Here is a 25,362-nt window from a genome sequence, read left to right on the forward strand (position 1 = left end):
CCCTGCGACAGGGGCACCCCCGACCCTTGCTGGAGCTTCATCACACTTGCGATACAACTCCAGCAATGCGCCACCTTTACGGCACAGATACATCACGCATCTGTGCTGTTTTTGCCCCATGATGCGCCGCATTGTAAATGCAGCACACCATAGGTGACGGAACAGCGGCACAGAATGACTAACACATCCCTGGTGATGCGCCAGTCATCATAAATGTATCCCTATGCTTCTTATCTTGTTAGAGATGAACCGCCATATGTATCATCAAAGTTATTTGCATTTCCTAAATAGCGAACTTTAAGGAATAAATAGCGATTCTTTACCATTCCTAGTTTGCGATGAGCTATTTGCTAATTAGCCGAATGTAGCCCAATGAAGCCCAATGTAGCCCAATGTAGCCCAAAGATGGCCGCCAGACACACAAAAAAACAAATGTAGCCCAAATATCAGCCAGATGTAGCCCAACTATAGCCCAGTGACAGAATGACCAATCAGCTTCGCAAACCTCCGTTACGCGAAGCGGAGCGCTGTTACAGATATATATCTTTTTTTGAACGTTAATTTCTCAAAATCCACTGGAGCACATATATTGAGACCTAGCAAAGGCACATCGGGCTACCAGTCCCTAATATTTTGCCAAGTTTCGTGCAAATCCATTCAGCCGTTCAATTATTATTATTATTATTTTTTTTTTTTGCCCCGCGGGGCCCTTTTAAAACCTCCACATCAAACCTAGGGGGTCAGCGAGGATCTACTATGCCCCCTTATAGTTATTTCCCCCTTTGTTTTGACCTCCTCTTGTCTCTCGATCCTACCGAGAGACAAGATGGCGGCCGCTACGGACTGTTTGGAATGTTGACAGACGCCGGAGAACCAATCAGCTTCGCTTCACAAAGCTCCGTTGCGCGAAAAGTCCGCGAACCAGTGCGCTGCCCGGTCCGCTGTTACAGATATATATCTTTTTTTAAACGTTAATTTCTCAAAATCCACTGGAGCACATATATTGAGACCTACAAAAGGCACATCGGGCTACCAGTCCCTACAATTTTGCCAAGTTTCGTGCAAATCCATTCAGCCGTTCGGGCTAAAAGTGAGGCCAACCGCCCTATGGAAAACTCAATGTTAAAAACACGTTTTGGGACCCCCCTTTTTTCTCGGCCCCCACTGGACGAACCCCCCCCAAATTTTCAAGGGCTGCTCAGAAACAAAATGTGCCATTTTCCTGAAAATTTCAGCCAATTCCGTCCACAAACGCCAAAGTTATTAGACATAGAATTTTCAAAAAACCCATAGAGAAAAAATCCTAACTATATATACCTACTGGCGACCGCCAGTAGGTAATATATATATATATATATATATATATATTTTAAAAATCATTAGCTAGTGTTTTCCATAGAGATGATATTTGTCTACACTATAACTTATATATCTATTCTTGACTCAAGAGTGTGACTACAGGAGGGACCCACCCCCAACAGACCGTGAAGCACCTATCTAAATAGTTCTAGGTATTTAATTTGGTCCGCTTTCTTCATTTTACAACTGAGGACACGCTTTTCCATGCAGTAACGTCCAAATCGCCTCAATGCTGCAAAAACCCACGACACCAACACAAACATAATGGCACATAAATTAAGTAAAACTACATGTCCCAGCATGCCTCAACTAAACATGGGCGTGCCTAGAGGCTGAAATGTATAGAAATAATGAAGGGACCACACATGCAAGCTACCGTGATCAGGAACTACGGTTCGAAACGCGTAGGTGTTTGTCACGTTTGAAAAATAAAGAAACTGCAACTAATATCGAGGTGTGTGCAGCGATTTCTTGGTATTTCATGAATTTGGGACACTGCCCTGGTCCCATCGCTGGCACCGACTGACAATGTGCTCCCGCTGCGACAGGACAACTTGTATGCTATATATATATATATATATATATATATATATATATATATATATATATATATATATATATATATATTAAAAATCATTAGCTAGTGTTTTCCATAGAGATGATATTTGTCTACACTATAACTTATATATCTATTCTTGACTCAAGAGTGTGACTACAGGAGGGACCCACCCCCAACAGACCGTGAAGCACCTATCTAAATAGTTCTAGGTATTTAATTTGGTCCGCTTTCTTCATTTTGAACACTTCCTGGTTATATGATATGCACAAGACTAACCTTATATATGTCACCAAAGGCTAGAGTTAGCCTACTAGCCTCACTCGTATGTTGTTAATTTGTGTCATATAGTGCTACATATTTTAAAAGTTTTTGGTAAAAGCGACCATCTCTTTGATCGAATATTGTGCTAAGTTAAGTCCTTGTTCACTTATGTCATGGACACCAATTTTTGATGCTTTTTGTATTTATCTAATAGGTTATCATTAATTATGATTAAGGCTCCTGGGTATCCGTTTAAACGGATTTGTACATATAAATACAGACAAGAAACAATTTTTCCTTTGTCTGCATTTATACATAGAAACGGTAAAATACTGCTGAAACTGATTCAGAAACTTGTGCTGTGCAGCCGTGCCATAGCCCAGGGTTGCTACGCCCCTCTACCTGATGTAGATCTATTGCTGCTCTGTGCCTGCCCGCAAACGCCTGCTGACATTTCCTAATTAGTTTCTTTCACCTAATCGTGGTCGGAACCATGTGTCACAGTTTGTGCAAAACAGTCCCCCAGCCACTTCAACGCCAATGTAAGTGAAAGGAAGAGTGCACATCTATGTTTTATTATTTGTATAGCGCGGAGCGAGGGAGGTGGAATGGCCTTTTGTACTGTCAACCTCACTTTAAGTGTAGAGGTAAGCGATCCTTCACGCCTGAATCACACTTCTCTGCGCCGCCTTGAAACTCGGGTTTTGGGCTCTATATCTGGTGCGGGTGTCGTGGTTTAATTCCTCACTGGTGTTAAGGGAGAGACTACAGCTGGATTGGGCTAGACCAGATCCCCTCTATGTGCTGCATGCTATGTGCCTTGCTCTGTTTATTGATGTTTAAACTTCTGACTTTTCAGAAGCATGAGCGCGCATTCATTCTAAACGACCAGGGTATCAGAATGCACTATTTCGAGATTGAAGGTTTTTGCTGCAGGGGGTGGGAGGCGAAGCAGGGTGTGTAGAGGGAAGGCCACAAAATAATAAATAGCTGGAGAGAATGGGGTGCGAGATCCACATATACTCCTGGCGTGCGGTGGGTGGCGAACAATTACTGCTGGTTGATTTCCTCTGACCGGGATAGGGAACATAACTTTTTACAGATACCGGTGGTCTATTTTGTCTTTATTGTTTTGGAACATTCCTCGTTGTAGCTATTACAGGACATCCTTCTCAGTGTTGTATTGAAGATCGTTTTAAAACCGAAGTATAGAAGCTCCTAGGAAGCATATATAACAGTGGATCACAACTTGTTCTATGTCATCGATCCTGCTTTGTATACCAAGAATTACACACGTCATGAAAAGTGCTACACGAGTGGCGGCGGGTTGCAAAGGGAAACAGCTTATATGATCTTCACGAGCACTCGGACTCAAGGAGCCAGAACATTTGCTCTACTACTATTGCAAAGTTTTCAAATGAGTGTAATAAGTAAACTTAATTTGGCATATATATCAATTTATAAATCTATAACAACCGAGCGCAAGCGTGCATTGGCTATTTAAATAAATGTGAAAAAATACTAGCTGCAGCCTCTTCTTTTGCTTGCTATAAAAATAAATGTGGATAAATACAGATAAAATGAACAAAAAATAAATGAGGATAAATACAGACGCAAATGTTAAAAGAATTAATACCATAAAACCGGGAGCCCTAATTATGATACCATTTTGGAGGTAGGTCCTCTGTATATATATATGTAAGCCCATCCAGCAACTTACTAATTACAGTGTAGGGGGCATAGACACGGCCCTGACGAATGCCTTAGACCCACGGCTGATTAGAGGTAGAAACATGTTGGCTTAATTATTTTTACAGTGAGGCATACAGGTCATTACACCTAAGTATGCTTCCTGTATTTACCCCTTGGAAATCTTTTAATCAACCAGGGATACCACCAAATTAAAGGATACATTAGTGGGTTATCCGATGGTTTTTCAAACTCAGAAACTGGTACTAAATCATTGTCCTGAGAAAATAAATATCTACGAACTCCCTCAGACAAGCCCCATTCTGAGGTTGAGTCCTCCCTGGTAGTCATCTTACCAGGGTGGGACGAGGTGGCAAACGATGAAGCATGTCACATTACGTGATTGAGCCACTGAAGGAAGCTGGCTCTGTATATACTATACCAAAATGAGGTATAGTGTGCACCGAGTCCAGTTGAACCCCAAAGGTAGGCAGAGGTAAAGGTAGATAGCCCCTTACTCTCCATTTGTGGTAGTGTGGGCGAGCAGTAAGGGTTTATTAGAGGGTAGTGGTAAGCATTTGTTGTACACACTAAATCAGCAAACGATGTCACACACTCAAAAACTGAACTCGGACCAATTTTGTTTGTATAAAAATATTAAGTTCTTTTATTTCTAGTACCGAGCCAAGCCTGGCACGGGTAAGTGAAATATATGCTTGTCAAGATCTTATGCAGTGTATTACAATTGAATGCAGGTTGAAATGCAGTTGATTGAAATATGTGTCAAAAATGTCAATATTACTTTTCAGATTACTTTTCAGTTACTTTTAAAGTTACTTTTTCTACTCAGTGTGATATGTCTAGATATCACACTGGGACATCTCCTAGAGGAAAGCAAAGTAAAATCAGTTTTTCACAGTTTAAATTTTTCCGGTTTTCATACAAATCAACTACACACTTAAAACATTTTACAAAGAAAAACAGTCAATGTATTCCTATGGAGAGAAATGAAGTTATCGGTTAACAGGTAAGTATTTAGCCTTTGGGGTTAAGTTTCTGGGGTTAGAACAAGGGTTTCACCAGAGTCAAGGATGCACTCTCAAAACACCCTGTGTAGCAATACGGAGTCCGGGTGCAGCGTGCTGAGGCCGAATGTTATCCAATAAGGGATAGGGGGTCTCTGGTTGGTGGCTGCTCACGAGTAGGCCACAAGGTTGTGGGAGCGAAGCTCCTGGGGTTTAGCTCAGGGCAAAGGGGGGTAAGTTAGCACCCAAAGTACACCTGCAGCAGCGCAGGGGTGGCTGGGTGCAGGGTGCTGTTTTGGTGTCGGGTGCCTGGTTGGTTTCAATGGGGATTCTCCGGTTTTGATAAAGACTGCAGGCTCGTGGACGAAGATCTTCTGGAGGTGACCCCCGGCTGAAGAGGTAAGTTGGGATGCCTGGGGATGTTGGGACACCATCTGGTGGGCCCCCCAAGGTGGAGGGACTTCGGGTGCAGGGGTGTCTTGAGACGTTGGTTTTCTTACCAGCTCCGGTCACAGTCGGGGGCATCCTCCAGAAAGCAACTGCAGGCGTCGTGGAGAGGGTCGAGGCAGGTCAGAAATCATCAGATCTCAGGTCAGAATTGCCGGGGAGACCTCAAGGTGTTAGGCCACTCTAAATCGGGCCATGGGCGTTGGGTGCAGAGTTGTGCAGACTCGAGGATTTGGCCGACGCCAGAGTGTGTGGGTGAGCAAATCCGGTGCTCATGGAAGACAGAGTCTTTTCTGTGCAAGGCAGGGCAGGACCTCGGGGTTCTTGGGGTGGCTAGCGGCAGGATACACCAGGATTTCGCTTCTGCAGGTTTGCGGTGGGGACAGGCTGATAGGTCTCGGGACAAGTCAGTGGGCGTTGTCCTCTTCTTAGCTTCAGCACGGCTCTTCAGTCGGTTTTTTTCTTGGTCGGTTCTTGTCTGAGAAGGCAAAGTTCAGGGTTGCCCCTAAATACTGGATTTAGGAGTGTTACAGGTAAGTAAAGGTTGGGACCAATGGGTCCCTTCCTTGGGGTGAGTACACTCCCTATTATGCCACCCTCCAGTGGGAGGGGGACATATGCCTCACTCTGGTTGCGTGGGTCCCTCCATCTGCAAGATGGCGGGGACTGAGAGTTGTGCTTCACCTCACCCCCCCCCCCCCCATGAGGGGTGGGGTTGGCAAAGGTGGGCACACCTTCCTTTCTCACTTGGTATTCCAGCCGATTCTTCTGCCCAAAGTGGGAGTTAGAACAGGTGGGGGGCCAGTTGCTGGATGCAGCAAGTGGCCTGGAGAAGCTCACAAAGGTGCCAAGCCTTTGAAGCTTTGCCTTTGTGGACCCTGCTCATGCATACTCTTAATAGCATCACTGCACTTACAATGTCTTGGAATTGGCTTAGACACTGTAGGGGTACAGGGCTCATGCACCTGTACCCTACCACTGGTATAGGGCACCCAGCTGAAGGGGTGGCTGATCTATGCCAGGGCAGTTGGTTGTAGGCATGACACACAGGGATGTGTGTCATGTTGACTCTTCACTTTGTTCTGCACCAAAACACACAGCCGGCAAAGGCAGTGTGTAAATGTACAGGGCCTCTACGGGTGGCACAATAAGTGCTGCAGCCCTTAGAGGCCTTCCTTGGCCACAGTGCCCTTGGTATCTGTGGTACCATTTACAAGGGGCTGACCTGTGGCCAGAGAGTGCCAATTGGGCTTTGTTTGCAATGCAGTGTTAGGGAAAGAACATAAGCCCCGGGTACCTGTTTGGCAGGAGCCCAGAGCACACTCAAGTCAAAGTACATCAGTAGTTTAGCAAAACGTGGGGACAACCTGCAAAAAGAGAGCACTTTCTTACAGCCATCATCGTCCAATTCTTGGAATTGCCTTGAATTTAGGGAACAAAAAACTAGAGGTACACAGAGATTGGGTCTCTTGTACTAACCTGCTGACTTGCTGATTAAGGAAACATCATTTCTCTGAGGCGATCACATCAATTTTTGTGTTTGCTTGAGTTAGTAAGGGCAGGCGTGAGCCCCATACTGTCCCTCTGGTCTCCCCTTTGTAATAGTATAAGAAAGGAAATGGCACTGCTGTGGCTCAATCTAATGGCAGCAAAGAGGTGCATAGCTCGTCAATGAAGTATAGCACCATACTCTCACCACGGGAATGGGAGAAGGGATTTAATTAATGTAGGAGTATAGAGAGGTCCATCTACGTGGCCAATGGCTGTCCATAGAAAATTTTTACAAAATTGGTCAGACTTGTACCAATACCCAGGGATAGCTATATATTCTGCAATTCCTGCGACAGAATCTTTAAGTGAAGAAATCCACAGTTAAGAACCTAGTACATTCAAACAGATACTAAAGGCTGGGTTTCTGCGTGGTTTATTTGCTGTGTTAGATAATTTTGTTCGCAATGGAAAGAACTGTTCAGGGAGAAACAAGGTAGTTTTGTTTTGTTAATCTGTATGAGCTGATCGTTCTGTTTTCTGCCTAAAGGGCTACAGATATAAACTGAAGACAATTTGTCTAAATAAATAAGTAAAATAGTGATTTAAAAAAAACAGATAAAAAAGAAAAGATGACCATATATTTTTACAACTTTATCTACTTGCCCGTTATTATGGCTTTGGTATGGATTCTGCTCCTACTTCAAAAATGTTACTAATTTTACCATGTTAAGACCAGAAATAGATGAATAAAGATATACCGTTTAATGTTTTTGGAAGAACTGTTTCTTTATCAATTAATTTGATATTTGTAGTGATGAAGATAAATAACCCTATATTTTTCTTACCTTATCATTGTTTGCATATCTGAATCCTGAAATCCAGCCCTCACCTCCCCAAAGTCCTTTGTCAGCTTCAGGAGGGAAGTAGGGCAGGATAGGAACGTCCTGGACTCGCTCCCGCTGTCCGCTCTTTGGATTTAATTTGTACTTGGCTCCATGGGGTATCCAATGGACTGGGGTGGGTTTCTTGGACTCAGTTAGTGATTTCAAATAGTGGGGTGGCAGGCGGGAATAAATGCCTTCTTTCAGCTTCAGAGCCTCCCATGTGGCAGGAGGGAATTTGTGGAGGGGCATTTGATCACCAATGGGCAGTCGAAAGGATACTATAAATTGTTGTCACTCTCAGCTAACGAAGGTGTTGTCGGCCTCCCGGGTAGTCTGACAGACAGGCGAGCGAGTGATCGACTGCGTGGGTGGGATAGTATATACCTGTTGGGATATAATACAGAAGTTTTAATAGTTAGTTTAGGGTTAAATACATTTTTATTAGGTTTTCCAACACGTTTTTCAGCAAAACACAACTTCTACCCACAGTACCCATCTCCTTCAGGGATACCCCCCTACACCACCACCTTCCGTTGCTCCACCACCTCCACCGAAAAGTGTCACAGGCCATGGCACCGCCTCCCCACTCTGCACCATACCTCAGCGAACTCAAATAGTCACTCAGTCTCCCGAATATTTCCATAATCATCAATTTTCGAATTAATTGGGCTAATCAGTCTAGTGTGTGGAACAGTTATTTTCCGTCTCTTATATACACTCCTTCATTAACAATCAGTGATTTACTGCTTGGCTTATAATTTGCAGAAATTACTGTGATAGACATACCTGGCATAAACCCATAACTGTTTTGGTTCTAATGCCCGATTTCCCTCATAAATATTAAAAACACATGATTCAGATAGCTGCCCAAAGTTGCTTTTAAAGTTAGAATAGAAAGTGTGTGCAGTTCTTGTATATATTCTTTCAACCGACTGTCTTCTACATTTCAAAAAACGTTAGGGCTCTCAATGCAAATATGTAATTCTTGGTCAGAATGTGAAATCTGTTTTTCTTCTAGTCACTTTAAATACACACCACTACCTACATACGTTATAACACAGAAAATACTAGAGAAGAGCATCAGTGCTTAATTTGAGCCAGTGGTTGCTGGTCTACAGTGGCTGATTTCATTTTAGAGAGTACAAATACAAATTCTGGTGCAGTCTAGCATTTAGCAGATGTCACCGATTCAGCCTGCTATGCTCGGGCTGGGTAAGAGCTGCTGGTTTACCTGCCAAGAGACGTCTACAAGGCTCAGTGTCACACCAAGAAGACCACCTGTGGGGCTGGTCGCTTCCTACCGACTATTTTGAGCAAGGAAAACTAGGAATCCCAGTGCTCTCCCACCCCGCCCTGTACCATAGTAGAATCATATCGGTGACATGTCAGGAGGTTGGCTAGCTGATGTGGGCTCCAGACAGTTTTAACCTCCTCGGCAAGCATGAGAGCAACACTGAACAGACTGGAAGGGAGGTCAAATAATCGAGCACTGCTTGATACGCTGCCTGCGTTGGTGTGGGAATAGAGGTTCCTGGCCTGGCTGCCACTGAGAACAGGAGAGTGCACACAGACAAAGCCACCCTTATAAAGTAAAGGGGCTTCGCTCTAGTTTCTTACCAGCCCTGCAAACTTAAAATGTGCAGTATCCCAAACCAAACACTGCAGGCAATATTTTGGAAACATGAAGAATGAACAAGGTTAATAATTATTTCTCCTACTGTATTTCATATTCTTTACTGGGTTTTGCAAATTAAATTTAAATCTGTCAAAAGCCCAAAATAATTATTTGGGATTTGCGATCACGTGTTTGGCAACTCTAGACATTCTGTTGCGGTTTCCACAGGGCTACGCAATAATCAAAAGGTAGAACATGAATTTCAAATTATAATGGCTGAATCTTTATTTTTTATTTTTTTAACAACAGATTTTATTGAGTGAATCAAGCAAAGCAATCAATGTGGCACCCCACAGTCAGGAGAAACCACCAAACATGTTGACACATTGCATAACTCAGGATCTGAGTCCAGACTAGGACCATGGCAAAACAAGTATATTGTAAACTGCCCCCCCTCCACCCCTACCCCAACTCCCACCGCCCCCAGCCCATCCCTCCCCGGTATCCCTCCCTAACCCCGTGCACGTGTGTAGAGGAACAACGTTGTGCGAGCGTGGTGCGGCAGGCATGGCGCAAGTCACAGGCCCATGCACAGATGAATGCCTAGAGCTCTTCCTCAGGTTCGACTAGGGGATCCAGCGTCAAATCTCTGTAGTCAGCCCACCTCTTCCATATCTTAAAATGTTTGCGGGGGCACCCTCGTGCTTCGAATATCGGTCGCTCCAGACCCATACAAAAATCCAATCCCGCTTTCCATGCACACAGAGGAGGGGCCCTGACGTCTTTCCAAGCTCGTGCCAGGTCTCTTTTGGCTAGGACAAGCCCCAGTAGTAATAAATGACGTTTATAAACATTTCCCCCCACCCCCTCAAGAATATGAAGCATTCCTAAGCGATGGGTGCGTGGCAGGTCCCAATTCAGCACGTCAGACAGACAGCTCCACACACCTCTCCAAAACCCAGCTATTCTTGGACACATCCATACAGTATGGAGCAGTGAGCCGACCTCCACCCCACAGCGCAGGCATTCTGGCGACTCAATCAGTCCCGCCTTCCACAATCGCTCGCGGGTATAGTAAGCCCTGTGGAGAATTTTAAATTGGATAAACCTGAGCCGCATTGCGATGGCAGCCCCACGTGGGGACTCCAGGGCTTCCCGCCAATCGTCATCGTCCATGGGGCCTATGTCTGCCTCCCACGCCGTCCGCAGGGGAAGGAGGTCAGAAGAGCAGTGAGTGACCATCGTTTGGTATATACGGGATACTTTTTTGTCTCCGAGATCGCCCATAAACAATTTCGCCTCAATGGGGCTGAATGCAGGGAGCGAGTCTAAGTTAGCAATGCTGGGTGTCAGCGCATGTCTAAGCTGCAGATACCGGAAGAACTGGGTCCGTGGCATGTGGAACTCCGCACTGAGGTCCTGGAACGACTTGAGGGCAACTCCAGACATCACATGTCCCAGCAACGAGATCCCAATCGCGTCCCATCCATCGAAGCCCGATAGTGAGGCCAGTGCGGGCAGTCGACCGTTATGCCACAGTGGTGTTTCCGCCGTTAGCTTACCCCACCAGCCCATGCGCCGCAGCGCTTGTCGCCATACAATGAAGACAGTTTTCGTGACTCTAGGGAACCCCCGTCGTAGCCGAGCCGAGTAAAGGAGCGTATGAAGCGTATTTTCACCCATCAAGACCCGCTCCATAGCATAGGCTGAATCTTTATTTTTAAACATTTTTATTGCCATTTAATCATGAGAGCAGACAGGTAGTCAACATCATACAAGTCTCATTTCACATTTCTATTTGGAGTAGAACATTGCATTATTCAGTACAGGTCTGAGCTTATATCTATAATTTCTGGATATGGATAGTATGCTGTGTCGAGCGGTAATTCGATTTCTCTAACATTTGTATCATATATCGAGACTGTACAATGTGTTCTATACACTCATGTCGTCGTCGTCGTGAATACACTGTTCAGCATTAAAAGGGGATTATGAAATGCCATCTGTGCACAATAATCTAAAACCAAACATTCAACTTGACTTACGCAGGAGAGTGGTAGGTGCTGAGGCCCAGAGTTTTTTTTTATCTGGGGTGTCTGCTCACAACCAGGTTATGGCAAGGAGGTGTTCTAGCTTTATCTAGGTATGTCTTTAGCCTACAACTTGTGCTTTGGGTAACGGGCATTCGCACTGAGAGGGGTTACAAAAGTAATCCTGACATGCAGGGTGGCACCCTGTCTACTGTCCTTCCTGAGCTGTCCAGACCTTTTCCTCTGTTATCTAATTCCAGAGTCTCCCCAGCATTTTGACGATATCCCAGGAAGGTATGTAAATTGGGGTTCCTATTCAATCAGTAACGGTGCATTTTATTCTAACTCTGCCATATCTCCGCTCCTCTCTACTTCGCTACAAGTCTATGTCGGGTGTTCCCAGGCAACAAGTATTTCCTTCCATTGTTTGGCTATGAGGCGGCATCTCAATTCCTTCAATTCCTCCCTACCCTCTGCTCCAGCCCAGCCAGTTACAATCTCGCTTCCAGGCTCCCACCAGTGGCGGTTAACAGATTTCCAGGACATTACTATCCTCCTTTCGGCAAACGCCATAGCCACATCTACAAATCTATTCCCCATATTCCGTTTTGACCGTAGTATTTAATGTGTGCCCCAATGTATCATTGATCTTAGATAATACTTCATTCCGAAAAGGATATAACCTTGTGCATGCACCATATACTAAGCCAGCTAATCACATTGATGTGCAGCGGTTGGGATTCAAGCCTGCATTGTTTTACCAGCTAATCTTGGTGTGGATTCATTGAAACACCATCACTAACAGGGCTCGAAAAATCCACCCGCATTTGCGAGCCAGATTTAATTAGGGTGAGCTATTTTTAGATCCTGCACACCCTTTCTGGTGAGTAGGAAAATAAACTGACTTTTGACCTCGGTCTCTGAAAGCAGAGGAAATGTGACCAGAGAGCGAGATTTAAAAGCATCTTTATTGCTCACAAAGTAAATGAGCAATAAAAATGACTTTAAATCTTGTTAACTTGTCACATTTGCTTGCTTTCACAGACAGAGGTCAAGTGTATTTCAGTTAGGTCGAGTAGATTTTGTAGATTACTAGACCTGCAGGTCTAGTAAAAATTAAATGATTTTTCGAACCCTGACTAATATTAGGCACATATAATACAGCTTAGAATAAGTAAGTTCTACTGAACTTAAGGTTGGGTAGTTAAGGGCCTAGCACACCCTTTCTCCAACCTCAGAGTTTAGTTTCCACTAGGATGGGTAGGTGCAACATCTCACTAGACCTAGAAACATGTCTTTAGTTGGGGATGCCGGTGTACCCCAGTCTGCTAAGTACAGTGGTCTAAAGTTCCAGGAACTAAGGACCCTGTGTAGCCTTAGAAAGATAAAGACAGGTGGCAACCCCACCATTAAGCTGCTCTTGGAGGTGCTGCATCGGGATGATGGCCATCCTGTAGGGGCAGAAGAACAGGAAATGAGAGTGGGAATACTCCTGAAGAGGGAGCACCAGGTGTTCACCCTGATTATCTCAATTTGGAGTATGGGCAGGAAGACTCAAATGACTCTAACCTGCCAAACTCTGATCCCTCAGGAAGTTGTGCCGATGACACAGAGGATATACCCTTTGTTCCTCCTGGGAGGGTCCAGAGTAGACCAAGGAGGTCTAGATTCTCCACTAGAGAATATGATTGAGGCACTTCTATAGGGACCTCTATATCTAGTGAACAGGACAACTCTTTGGAGAGGGAATACAAACTGCTCAAACTTGATAAAGTCCGACTTAAGCTCAGAAGAGATCAGTTGGCCCTTGACAAAGAGTCACTGAAAGTACAGAAGACTAGGAAGTGATTTGGAGTAGAGTCCTATGGTGGCAGCAACAGTGAGCCTAGAATCAGAGGAACTTATTTTGACAATAGGGTCCCTCAAGAGCAGTGGGCAGCTATCTTGTGGCTCTCCTTTGCTAACAAACAGAGATAAACTCCTCGCTGCTAGGGAAGAGGATGCGGACGATTACTCAGTACTGAAGAGTGCTCTCATAGATGGGTTTGGCTTAACCACTGAACATTATAGGATTATGTTCAGAGACACACAAAAGGCACACACCCAGTACTGGGTAGATTTTGTAGACAGTGCTATTAAGGCTCTGGAGGGTTAGCTTCATGGAAGCAAGGTACAGGACAATGAAGGATTGTACAATTTGATCATGAGGGAGCAAACCTTTAATAACTGTCAGAACCAACTTTTGCACCAGTAACTGGTGTACTCTGATCTGACCTGTCCCCAAGTATTGGGAGAGAAGGCAGATATATGGGTCCGCACCAGGGTTAAGCAGAAAAACCATGGTAATGGAGGAGACCAGAAGAAGCAAGATGCTTCTACATCCCAGGAGAAGGGCGGGGACAATAGTGAAGATAAAGAGTCTTCACAAAGGCCCCAAAAACCTGCATCGGGGGGGGGGGGGACGGAGGAGGGGGAGGGGGAGTCCCACAATTCCAAAAAAGGCAAAAAGAAACCTTGGTGCTACATAGGAAAGGTAAAGACCCATTGGACAAGGGATGCAGACTGTCCGAAGGCCAAGGAAAATCCTACTACCACTGCCCCTAAGGCACCTGCTCTGCCTCGTACAAGTACAAGTGGTAGTACAGCAACCAAGGAATTAGTGGGGTTAACCTTGAGTTCTGAGATGGGTTCTGACTTAGTCAGAAATCAGCTCAGGTTGTTCTACTCTGTGATGGTGGAATAGACCATGCCTCCTTACTCGTAAGTCGCACTAACTTGGGCAAGTACAGACAACAGCCGTTGATCAATGGAAAATAAGCAATGGTCTACAGGGACACAGGGGCCATTGCCACCATGGTGACAGAGAAACAACATGTGTCCCCTGACCAGATCATACTTGGACAAATGCACCAAGTCACCAAGGCTAGCAAAGTCAGGACTGACCATTCCTTGGTAGTTGTGAACCTCGCCTGGGGAGGGCTAACTGGATTTAAAATGTTTGTGGTATCTCAGACCTACATGTGGATTGTCTGTTGGGCAAAGATTTAGAAACTTCAGCCAGGGCTGAAGCAGAGTTCAGGACACATGCAGAGATGATGGGCATCTCTGCCAGTGCTTTTGCTGTCACCAGGGCTCAGGGCAAACAGCTCAGCACTGAAGTGGCACTGGATACTGGAAAAATGGGTCAGGTGCCTCCCAAGAGAAAGAGCAGGAGGGGAAAGGCTTTACCCTCCTCATAAACTCCTAGTGAAGATCAGAAGAACTAAAGCCTGACCAGGCAGAAATCTTGGGGGCAGGGGGCCTTTCCAGGGGCAGACTTGAGTTTGAAGCAGCAGACCTGCCCCTCTCTTGAACCCCCTCAGACAGCACGCTGCTACTCAGGAAGCAGGGCATATCAGTGGATCCCCTTCCTATTGGGAAGACGGGGTTCTGTGCTCTGAAGTTAGAGACCCCAAGCCTGGTGTCACCAGGAGGGTGGTAATACCTCAGAGGTTACCTCCTCTCCCTAGCACATGATATCCCTGTGGCAGGACACTTAGGGCAAAGTAAGACTTGGGACAGGCTTGTCCCTCACTTTCACTGGCCCCATATTTCTGAAGACACCAATGGGTTGTGTCGCTCCTTGGCCACTTGCCAAACCAGTGGTAAGTCAGGTGGCACCACAAAGGCCCCTTAATTCCACTTCTAGTGTTTGGGGTTACCTTGGAAAGGTTAGAGATTGACATTGTTGGTCCCATGAATCCTCCAACAGCATCTGGACACAGTTACATCCCAGTGGTGGTGGACCATGCCACTAATTACCCGAAAGCTGCTCCCCTTGGAATTACTACAGCCCCAGTAGTGGCCAGGCCCTACTAGGCATTTTTTCGATTTCCAGGGTGGGTTTCCCTAAGGAGGTCTTAACAGACAGAGGTACAAACTTCATGTCTAGTTATATCACTGCCATGTGGAAAGAGTGTGGATGAAACTACAAGTTTACCACACCCTACCACCCACAGTGCACTGGGCTTGTTAAAAGGTTAAGCCACAGCTTAAAGGGTATGATTATGAGCCTCCCAGAAAAGCTTAGGCAAAAATGGGTTGTCTTACTATCCTGTCTTCTCTTTGCCTGCAGAGAGGTTCCTCAGAAGTGGGTTGACTACAGCCCATTTGAACTTCTGTTTGGACAACAAGTTAGGCGTCCACAGTGTCTCTAATTAAGGAAGGCTGGGAGCAACCTCTCAAACGTCCTAAACAGGACATTGTGGACTATGTCCTTGGCCTGCGTTCACACATGGCTGAGTACATGAAGAAGGCCAGCAAAAACCTGGAGACCAGCCAAGAGCTCCAAAAAGCTTGGCATGACCAAAAGGCTGTCTAGACGGTTTACCAGCCAGGGCAGAAAGTGTGGGTGTTAAAGTCTGTGGCCCCAGCAGCTCCCCAAGACAAGTGGAGTGACCCCCACACTATCCTTGAACAAAAATGTGAGGTCACCTGCTTGGTGAACCTATGTACTCTAAGAAGTCTCCATACGGTACTTCATGTGAACCGCCTGAAACCTTTTGTGGACAGGGCAGACATGGGCTTGACTCTCCCTGATCTCCCCTCTCAGAACCCTGATGATGGGTCAGTAGATGGAGTAGTCTTGGCAGGCAGCCTCACTGACCAGCAGCAAGCTGATTGCAGGCAGGTGCTCAATCAGTACAGACAAATGTTCTCCCCGACACCCAGTCAGACCACCTGGTATACCCATGTAGTGGATACAGGTGACAGCCTGCCTGTTAAGAGTAAAATCTACAGACAGCCTGACCATGTCAGGGATTGCATCAGGACAGAGGTCCAAATGATGCTGGAATTGGAGGTCATTGAGCCTTCAGATAGCCCCTGGACGAGTCCAGTAGTCGTTGTACCAAAACCTTACACCAAGGGTGGAAAAAGAGAGAGGAGGTTTAGTGTGTACTACAGAGGCTCAATGCAGTCACTAAGACTGATATTCATCCTATTCCAAGGGCAGATGAACTTATAGATACTTTGGCCTCAGCCAAGTTTGAGTACATTTGACCTGACTACTGGCTAATCAGACTAGCTGAGGATGCCAAGCCAAGCAGCATTTTCAACCCAAGTGGGCATTATCAATTTATCATGATTCCCTTTGCTCTGAAGAAATGCACCTGTCACATTTCAGAGGTTGGTGAACAAACAGGTCTGGAAGCCTGTAGTGCAGGATATCTACATATTGCTTTCTTTAGCTCCACCTGGGAGGATCACCTCAGGACTGTTCTGGAGGCCCTGCAGAAGGCAGGCATCACTATCAAGGCCACCAAGGTACAGATAGGGCAGAGCAAGGTTATGTACTTGGGCCACCTGGTATGTGGAGGCGAGGTTCAACCACTGGAGAGAAAAATCCAGACCATTGTGGACTGGATTGCTCCTACTGCCCAGACCCAGGTCAGAGCTGTCTTGGGCCTTACTGGGTACTACAGAATATTTGTCCAGGGATATGGGTCCATTGTGACTCTACTGAATGATTTTACATGAATGAAAATGCTAAAGAAACTTCAGTGGACACTAAGCTGTCAAAAGGCATTTGAAGACCCGAAGCAGGTCATGTGCACTGTTCCCACTCTGCAAAGTCCTGACTACGCTAAAACTTTCATTGTCCAGACACATGCATCTGAGATATGAGTTGGGGCGGTATGATTACAACTAAATGCAAATGGCCAGGATCAACCAGTAGCTTTTATCAGCAAAAGGTTGACCCAGAGGGAGAAAAGTTGGTCAGCCATTGAGAGGGAGGCCATCGCTGTGCTCTAGGCCGTGAAGAAGCGGAGGCCATACCTGTTCCGCACTCACTTCATTGTGCAGATAGAACGCAAGCCCCTCTAATAGCTTAAACAGATGAAGGGTGAAAATCTCAAACTTTTGAGCTGATCCATTTCCCTACAGGGGATGGACTATACAGTGGAAAATAGGCCTGGGAGTAACCATGCCAATACCGATGGACACTCCAGACATTTCCACTTAGAAAATCAAGACTCAACTGGGCAAGGTTTGTTTCATATCCTCCTTGCATAGTCTAGTTCTGTGGGTGGGTCCCTAGATTCGTTGTGGGACAAGATTCATATCAAGACAGCAATTTATCTTCGATCGTCTGGGCACTCTGGACTTCGCTGGACCTTGCTCTGGACCAGAGACTGCAATTGGGAAGACACCTGCTGCTCCTGGTCTCATCTTCCTGCAACTCTGCTGCAACGTCTGTGCCCATGCTCCATACAGAAACCTTCCAAGGTCTGTAGACATCCAAGACACCTGAAGGAATCTCCCTTGAAGTTAAGGAGTCACTTGGGGCAGAGCTTGCCAGCGCCGATGGCGGACGCTTGATCCCTTAGCTGCGCGCCATCGCCGGGGAAAAATCCGCTAATTATCCTACTCATACGGAACCTTTGGGGCCATAGATAAGCCTCCGGACGCCTAAACTGCTCCGGTTGCTGACACGGGTGAAATAGGCGCCTTCTGAGCCGACTTGAACTGGCAGCTGTGGAGACGAGGTCGCGGGCGTACAAGGCCGCAGATCTGTGACCTTGATTGCGGAGTGTGCCTGAGAGCGTCACACGACGTGCGGCCGCACTGCAGGACTTCGACCCGGCTGGAGCCGGACCCCTGCTTCGAACTGGGAGTCGGACCTGCAACTCTTCCCGGAGGTACTCCGCGCTTCCTGTACGGGGCCCTTAACATTGAGACACACGAGGGGAGAGACTTGGGAGCCTGGGAGCGGCGGATTTGGTGGAGAGTGAGAGGCTTTGATGGCTCCCGCACCCGATGCCCTCCCCCCTCGCCCTGCTGGAGCTTGTAGGCCAATATATCAGCCGCGGGCCCTCCCCCCCCCCTTTGGGGCACTGGAGATCAGACCGGGCCGCTCCAACACCCACATTTGCGCTGCTACCCAGCTTAGCCCTTTGATACGCTGAGAACACTGATGGCATAAGGGGGCCGTGTAGGTTTTTGGTGCCTGCTTGGAGGCAGCGTTGCTGCTGTATAGATAGTGGCCCACAGCACCCGAGCGCCCTAAAGAAGTTCAGCCCCACCACCGCTGATTCAACTTGGCGCCCACTGGAGGGGCAGCCCTCTACGCTACCTGGAGAGCGCAGAAGAGACGACTGCCTGAGAATTAGCAGCCCAGGGGGAGTTTGGGCAGCACTCTGATTGCGAGAGGCAGGCAGGCAGTGGCCTTCCTGCACAGCGGGAGCGCTGCGCCCCCCACAGTTCGGTGCGAGGGACTATTATAGCCTTGTGAATACTCCCAAGACTGCCTTGAGGGCCTCATCTTCAGCATGGGTAAGGGGGACAAAACCCAGAGCAAACTCCCCTTCGAGCACCGCCGTACCAAGGCCCCGGAGTCGGAACCTACTTCCCTGGCTAGGGGTGCGGAGGGCTCTATATACTCGGACATTAAAGGCTTGCTGATTACGATGGAGCAGGGCCTGCAGGACAGCATGGCGTCCATAGGCTCCAAGATTGATGCCCTCACATACAGGATGGACCGCATGGCAGAGAGAGTAGACAAGCATGCGGAGCGCCTGGACATGTCGGAGCGGCAGCTAACTGAAGTGGAGGAAGCCCAAACGGAGTTAGATAAAGACCGCAAACAAATCGGCAGGCTCCTGCAGGTGATTCAAGATTAAGTCGGAGGATTTGGAGGCCCGCTCAAGAAGCTCCAACATACGGATTACAGGAGTATCGGAGACGACACAAACCGGGAAAATGGAACTCTTTGTTGAAAAACTTCTCACCACGCTGCTGGGGGAGGATGTATTCTCACCAATGTTCGTTGTGGAGAGAGCACACCGAGCGCTGGGCCCTCGTCCACGTCCTGGTGCCCCTCCGAGACCTATCATTGCAAAACTGTTGAATTACAGGGATAGGGACACGGCCCTGCGGATCGCCCGAGAAAAGAAGACCCTGCAGTTTGAAGGTGCGGACATCTCCTTATATCCAGACTTCATGGCAAAGGTGCAAGAAGAACGCAGACACTTTGCACCTTACAAGAAGCAGCTTCGGGACCTAGGGCTTGACTATGCTATGCTCTATCCAGCGAAGTTAAGGATCAACAGGCAAGGTCATTCTCATTTTTTCACAGACCCGAAGGATCTCCAAAAAGCCTTGAAAGTATGGACCAAAGAGCACCGGGGAGGCCCCAGCAACCAGAAAACCGGAGAGGAACACAGCAGCTCACTGGAAGATCAGGACTGAGTTCCAAGAGCAGGTTGAAGTTCATGCTCCATGTCGAGGCCTGACATTCGAAAAGATGCCGCTCTCTGGTCTTGGAGTACGAAATGGACATGCTCCTCTTCCCAGTTCTTGGCGGCGGAACATATACGGACACTTGATGCCTCTGCTAGAGAACAGACTGCGGGGGAGATTTATCAGATTTTTTTTCCTTCCCTCCCCACCTAAAGGGCGAGTACTGTGAACTTTATGGTTAGATACGCTCCGGCTATCTAAATAAGTAATGGAACTGCCTTGACATATATTAATGGCACTGGGCACTGAGGCGGGGACATTGATGTTGCATGTTATTGCTCTGCTGGTTCACGTTGAGATATGACGATATGGCGATGGTGTCGGGGGGAATGCTCGTGCTTGTGGCTACAGACGTTCCTTACTGTTTACTGGCAACCTCGGCCCTTGCGCTGTATGCACCTTTGGCTCCTTTTGGGGCTTTCTAGTTTTCTAGGGGACTGATAAAGGGGGGTTGTTTGTATAACGGGGTAGGGTGGGGGGGTCTGAGGGTTTAATCATGCAAGGCCGAATTGGGGTTGGTCTGCTGTGGGTGGGGGGTTGGACTTGTTTGAGAGGGGATTGTTACGTTATTTTTGGGAATCTGATCAATCTGACTTTACACTCTGTAAATGTGATAGGCATTGACGTAAGCTTGCTCCATTTATTATCAATGGTATTGTGCTATGGCTGACTCCACCTCAGATAGCGGGACATCACACACATCTAGACTAAAGGCACTTACTTGGAATGTTCGTGGCCTAAATGACCACCGCAAAGTCAGGAAAGTCCTCAGTTATCTACAGCGCCAACATATAGACATTGCCCTGCTCCAGGAGACGCATCTCCCTACACACAGTCAGATGCTCAGATGCAGGGGGCTTGAGGGTAATATCTCAGTAGCGGGATTCAACTCCAGCTCCTGAGGGGTTTTGACATGGGTGAACCCTAAGTCCAAATTGCAGATACAAACCCTGGAGACAGATGCTGAAGGCAGATTTGTTATATCGAGATGCCACGGCCCTGCCATAGACTTCACTGTAGTCAACACCTATGGCCCCAACTTTGACTCACCGGAATTCTATAAGACTCTTGCTGCCAAGGCCAAACATTTTGACCAGAGAAACATGCTGCTGTGGGGGGGAAACTTCAACGTCAACATGAACCCGACTCTTGATAGATCGTCCGGTCCTGCTCGCAGACCTACGGCTGCTGCACTGGAGCTGCAGAGTGCAATGATATGCCTGGGCTTGGGGGACGTATGGCGTTCTCGCAATCCTCAGCAAGGTGGGTACACGCACTACTCAGCATATCACAATGTCTATACCAGGATAGATTACTGGCTCGCTCCCTCTTCCCACTTTGACCGAATTAGAGACTGCAGAGTGTTGCCCAGAACACTCTCCGATCACTCGCCAGTGCTGCTGGAACTACGCATTACAGGTAAATCCATACCGCCATTCACTTGGAGGTTTCCGCCTAATTCTCTCTTGGACCCGGTGTTTAGGGGAGAGCTGGCTGAGGCCATAGATGTATTCTTCTAAACTAACATTGGCTCGGTGGATAGCTTCCAGGTGGTCTAGGAGGCTCTCAAAGTCTATATCCGAGGGGTTGCGATGTCGAAACACTCGGGCATCCTTAAGACCATTCGGCGGAGACTGGCGGACCTCGAGGAACAACTAGGCAAGCTGGAGCGCAGACAGTGCAACCTGGCAGATAACACAGGGGGAGAAGAGATTAAGACCTTGCTTGCAGAATATCATGAAGAAGCAGATAGGGAGGTTAGACACATGGGCAAATATGCCACTGCCAGGGTGTACGGCCAAGGGGAGCGGCCGAGTGCGGTTCTGGCCAATCTCATGAAGGGTGCAAGACGGCGACAGCACATTACGGTGGTGAATTCTGCTGCTGGAGAACCGCTCACAGACGAGAGGGACATAGCTGATGTCTTCAAAGGATACTACTCAGATTTGTACTCCTCCAAGTGCGGTGATCTGGAAGATGAAATTAATGACTATCTAGGCCACATTGATATCCCCACATTGACCAACTCAGACAGGGAATTCCTCATGCATCCTATAGAAAAGGATGAAATCCTTGAAGCGATGGCCGGCATGAAGTCGGGCAGTGCTCCGGGAGCGGACGGACTTACGGCGGGCTTCTACAAAGCTTTTAAGAATCAACTACTCCCGCACCTGACGACTCTCTTCGATGACATATGCGTGGAGGGCAGCATGCCACACTCTATGAGGGAGGCACTCCTGGTTACAATACTGAAGCCGGGAAAGCCTCATGATGAGTGCATCTCATATAGACCTCTGTCGCTGCTGAATGTCGATACCAAACTGTTTGCCAAGGTCTTGGCCACCCGTTTAGCGCTCCTTGCTGATCGTCTGGTAGCCCCGGAGCAGGCTGGATTTATCCCTGGTAGGAACTTAGTCTACAATATACGTACGGTCCTGGGCACGATTCAGCATGTGAGACAAGATAGGAAAGCAGTGGCAGTATTTCTCGATATGGAAAAGGCCTTTGACTCGGTGGAGTGGCCTTTAATGCGTATGGTAGGGCAGCCGTTCCTACAGATGATGGGGGCACTATATCACGATCCGCGGGCTCGGCTCCGCATGGGAGACCTGGTCTCGGACTCTTTTCTCATCACTAGAGGTACTAGGCAAGGGTGCCCTCTCTCGCCCCTCCTGTATGCCCTGGTGGCAGAACCACTGGCGTGCGCTCTGCGAAAATACCACGGAAATGAGGGCGTAGGATTCCCGGGCTATAAGATCATAGTGTCGATGTACGCAGACGACATCCTGCTGTATGTACGCGACCCTGATAACAACCTATCATCGGTGCTCAGGGAGGCTTGAAGGTCAATTGGACCAAATCGCTGGCTTTTCCACTGACACCGATCACTCAGCCAACACCAATAGAATATCCGCTCCAGTGGACCACAGATTCGGTCCGTTATCTGGGGATTCAGTTACACACGGATGCGGAAATCCTCTTTAGAGCTAACTATGGCACTGCTGTCAGTAAGCTAGAAGACGACGTAATTAACTGGAGTAAGCTTCCTTTGTCCTTAATGGGACGTATATCAATAATGAAAATGGTAGTGCTCCCCAGATTTTTGTTTCTGTTCATGACCATCCCAATGGTTCTCCCCAAATCATTCTTTGCACGGCTGCAGCAGCAGATGACCAAGCTGGCCTGGGCGGGCGGACATCCACGTGTCCGCTGGACGATACTCACTATGCCATATTCAATGGGGGGGCTTGGAGCCCCGGATCTGGAGGCATATTACCGTGTAGCTCAGGCGTCACATCTACACAATTGGCTACATGGGGACCGGAACATACCGCATGTCCGCATGGAGACTCTCTTTGCAAGCCTTAACTCACTCCCACATACGATCTTCCAATCGATTGATCGCAGAACAGGCCTATTGGACTCTGTAACAGCCACGAATTATGCATGGCATAGCCTCTTACAGATGCAAAACGGCGTGCTGCTATATTCGCCGGAGATGCCAGTAGACTGGGCCAGATGGTTGCCCCCGCTTAAGGAGAAGGGAGTAGTTACTGCCTTACAGAAACTGAACATAAAAACGGCGGGTGACCTATTCATTGATGGGGTTGCAAAGACATGGGAACAAGCCCTGGGAACATGCGACACGCCCCCACTCCTGACACGATTCCAGTTCCACAGGGTGCACCGCGCTCTCAGTGACCTGCTGGGCGGGGACATGGCAGAGGCCCCTGAGGTTCCTGAGCTCACATATGTCCTTAAAACTGCTTCTCCCCGGAAACTGCTGTCCAATCTATACAAACTAACACAAGCGAGCACACAACAAACATACACTAAGGTGCGATTAGCATGGCAGACTGATTTAGACACTGTATTGGACGATGACACGTGGCGATATTGCTGTACTACCACTAAGAAAGTATCACTCAATGGACGACATAGACTGGTTCACTTCAAATTCCTAAATCGAGTGTACTACACCCCAGCTAGACTCTGCAGATATGGCTTGAGGGATTCTGCTCGTTGCGAGAGGTGCGGCACCCCAGATGCAGACTTCCTACACCTCGCTTGGCAGTGCCCTGGCGTCTGGGACTTTTGGGGGAAAATATTTGCTGATATTAGCGAACTGTTGGAGGTTGTCATCACACCTGACCCCCTGGTGGCCCTATTAGGATACCCCAAGAAGCTGCCGAGAGCGATCAGACGTCTGGTAGACATGGGCCTGCTCGTGGCCCGCCGGGTGCTGGCTTGTTGCTGGATGAGAGGCCCATTGCCCACTCCTAAGCGCTGGGCGCACGACATGCTCTATTGCTGCACTCAATCTGAAAATTATAGTGAGCTACAGCCCCCCACTAGCAGACCTAAGAACTTCTGGGGCATGTACCAAACTTACTTGGCGAACAGAGAGGAAACCGACGGGGCCACAGAGTGACAGTGCACTGCGTGCTATAAAGACGGACGTGACTGGGCTGGGACTCGGGGTGTTGCCTTTGTATTGCTGCTGCGAACTGTGCAGAATGTCCCTTAACAGAAGTATAATTTGCAAATATGGTGAAGTGCCGCCTGCCCTGCTATGGGTTGTTGGCTAAATGGCTGTGTATATACTTATTAGAAGGATGCAATGATACCGTGCACGCAGAGGAAGTCAGCAATGTCAGATGGGGGAGGGGGGATTCTGAGCGGGACTGTTGTTTTATATTGATGTTCTCAATGTAAACACAAAGAAATTTAAAAAAAAAAAAAGTTAAGGAGTCACTTCCCTGCAGCTGCAGGCACCGCAACGAAGCTGACGGGTCTGCTGATCCTGGGATCCCAAGGACTCTGAAAGGCTCAGCAACATAGGTGGTGGTTCTTCACATCCCTCGAGGCCTGCCTGTCCTCTCCCTAAGTTTGAGGCCAGTATCCCTCTTCGGAGCCTCAGGAACCGAACCCCTGTGCACCGCAGTAACTTGCTGTTGCAAAGGGATCTTGGCTTTCTTCCACTAAGATCTTCGGGCTCCAAGTAGCCCCAACCTCCAACATCTCCTGTGAGCAAGATCTTTGTCCTCACCGCATCGCTTCCATCGTGGGCTTGCATCTATGGTGAGTTGCTCGTGGTCCTCTTGTGACTCCAGTGCCTCCGGCCTGTGGGTTCTCTTAAGGGTCTTATTTGAAATCAGCTGGCTCCCCATATTGCTTGGGGCCTGCTTGGATTCCCCTGCTTGTGGAGAGTTACTTGGACCTTGCTGGTCTGGACACTGCACCTTTTTCGCTTTCAACGTGGGTCGCAGTTGTCAAGGTTTGTTGGTGCGCCCGACGGACACCAAACCCTCAACTCTCGACAAATGATGTGGGACAGCTCATGAACGGCTCCTGGTCTTCCACATCATTGCCTGGTCCGCACAGCTGCAGCTCCAATGTCACTGTCAGCTCTACTGCAAAACCCAACATCAGTGGGCATTCTGTTCACTCCTGAGTGGCATAGACTCTGTCCCTTCTGCTTGCAGGTACTTCTCACCTTGAATCCACCTTTGGGTCCCACCGGACACTTTCACCTTCTCCAGCAGCGCCATCTTCCTGAAGTGCTCTACTGAGTTTGACAGCGGTTTCTGATGCCACTTTACACCTATGCACCCGGCTTCCCTGGTGTAGGTATAATGGTTCCTAGGGTATCCATGGGTGGGGTGGCTCTCTAACCTTCTGTCTTCCACGGGGTTTCTTCAGGGTCCGCTGGGAAGGGTCC

General features: G+C 47.8%; 1 protein-coding gene across 2 annotated transcripts in view; it reads right to left on the reverse strand.

Annotated features, from left to right (window-relative positions):
• Positions 1-25,362, reverse strand: part of MRPL28 (mitochondrial ribosomal protein L28) — a 163,389-nt gene that overhangs the window by 134,250 nt on the left and 3,777 nt on the right. For both annotated transcript variants that reach the window (XM_078663111.1, XM_078663110.1), the window contains exon 2: positions 7,677-8,099. In XM_078663111.1, coding sequence (XP_078519237.1) covers positions 7,677-7,964 — 288 coding nt within the window. In that variant the 5' untranslated portion in view covers positions 7,965-8,099. The remainder of the gene's footprint in view (positions 1-7,676; positions 8,100-25,362) is intronic.

This window comes from Lissotriton helveticus, chromosome 10, assembly GCF_964261635.1.
Source record: "Lissotriton helveticus chromosome 10, aLisHel1.1, whole genome shotgun sequence".
Taxonomy (NCBI): Eukaryota; Metazoa; Chordata; class Amphibia; order Caudata; family Salamandridae; genus Lissotriton; species Lissotriton helveticus.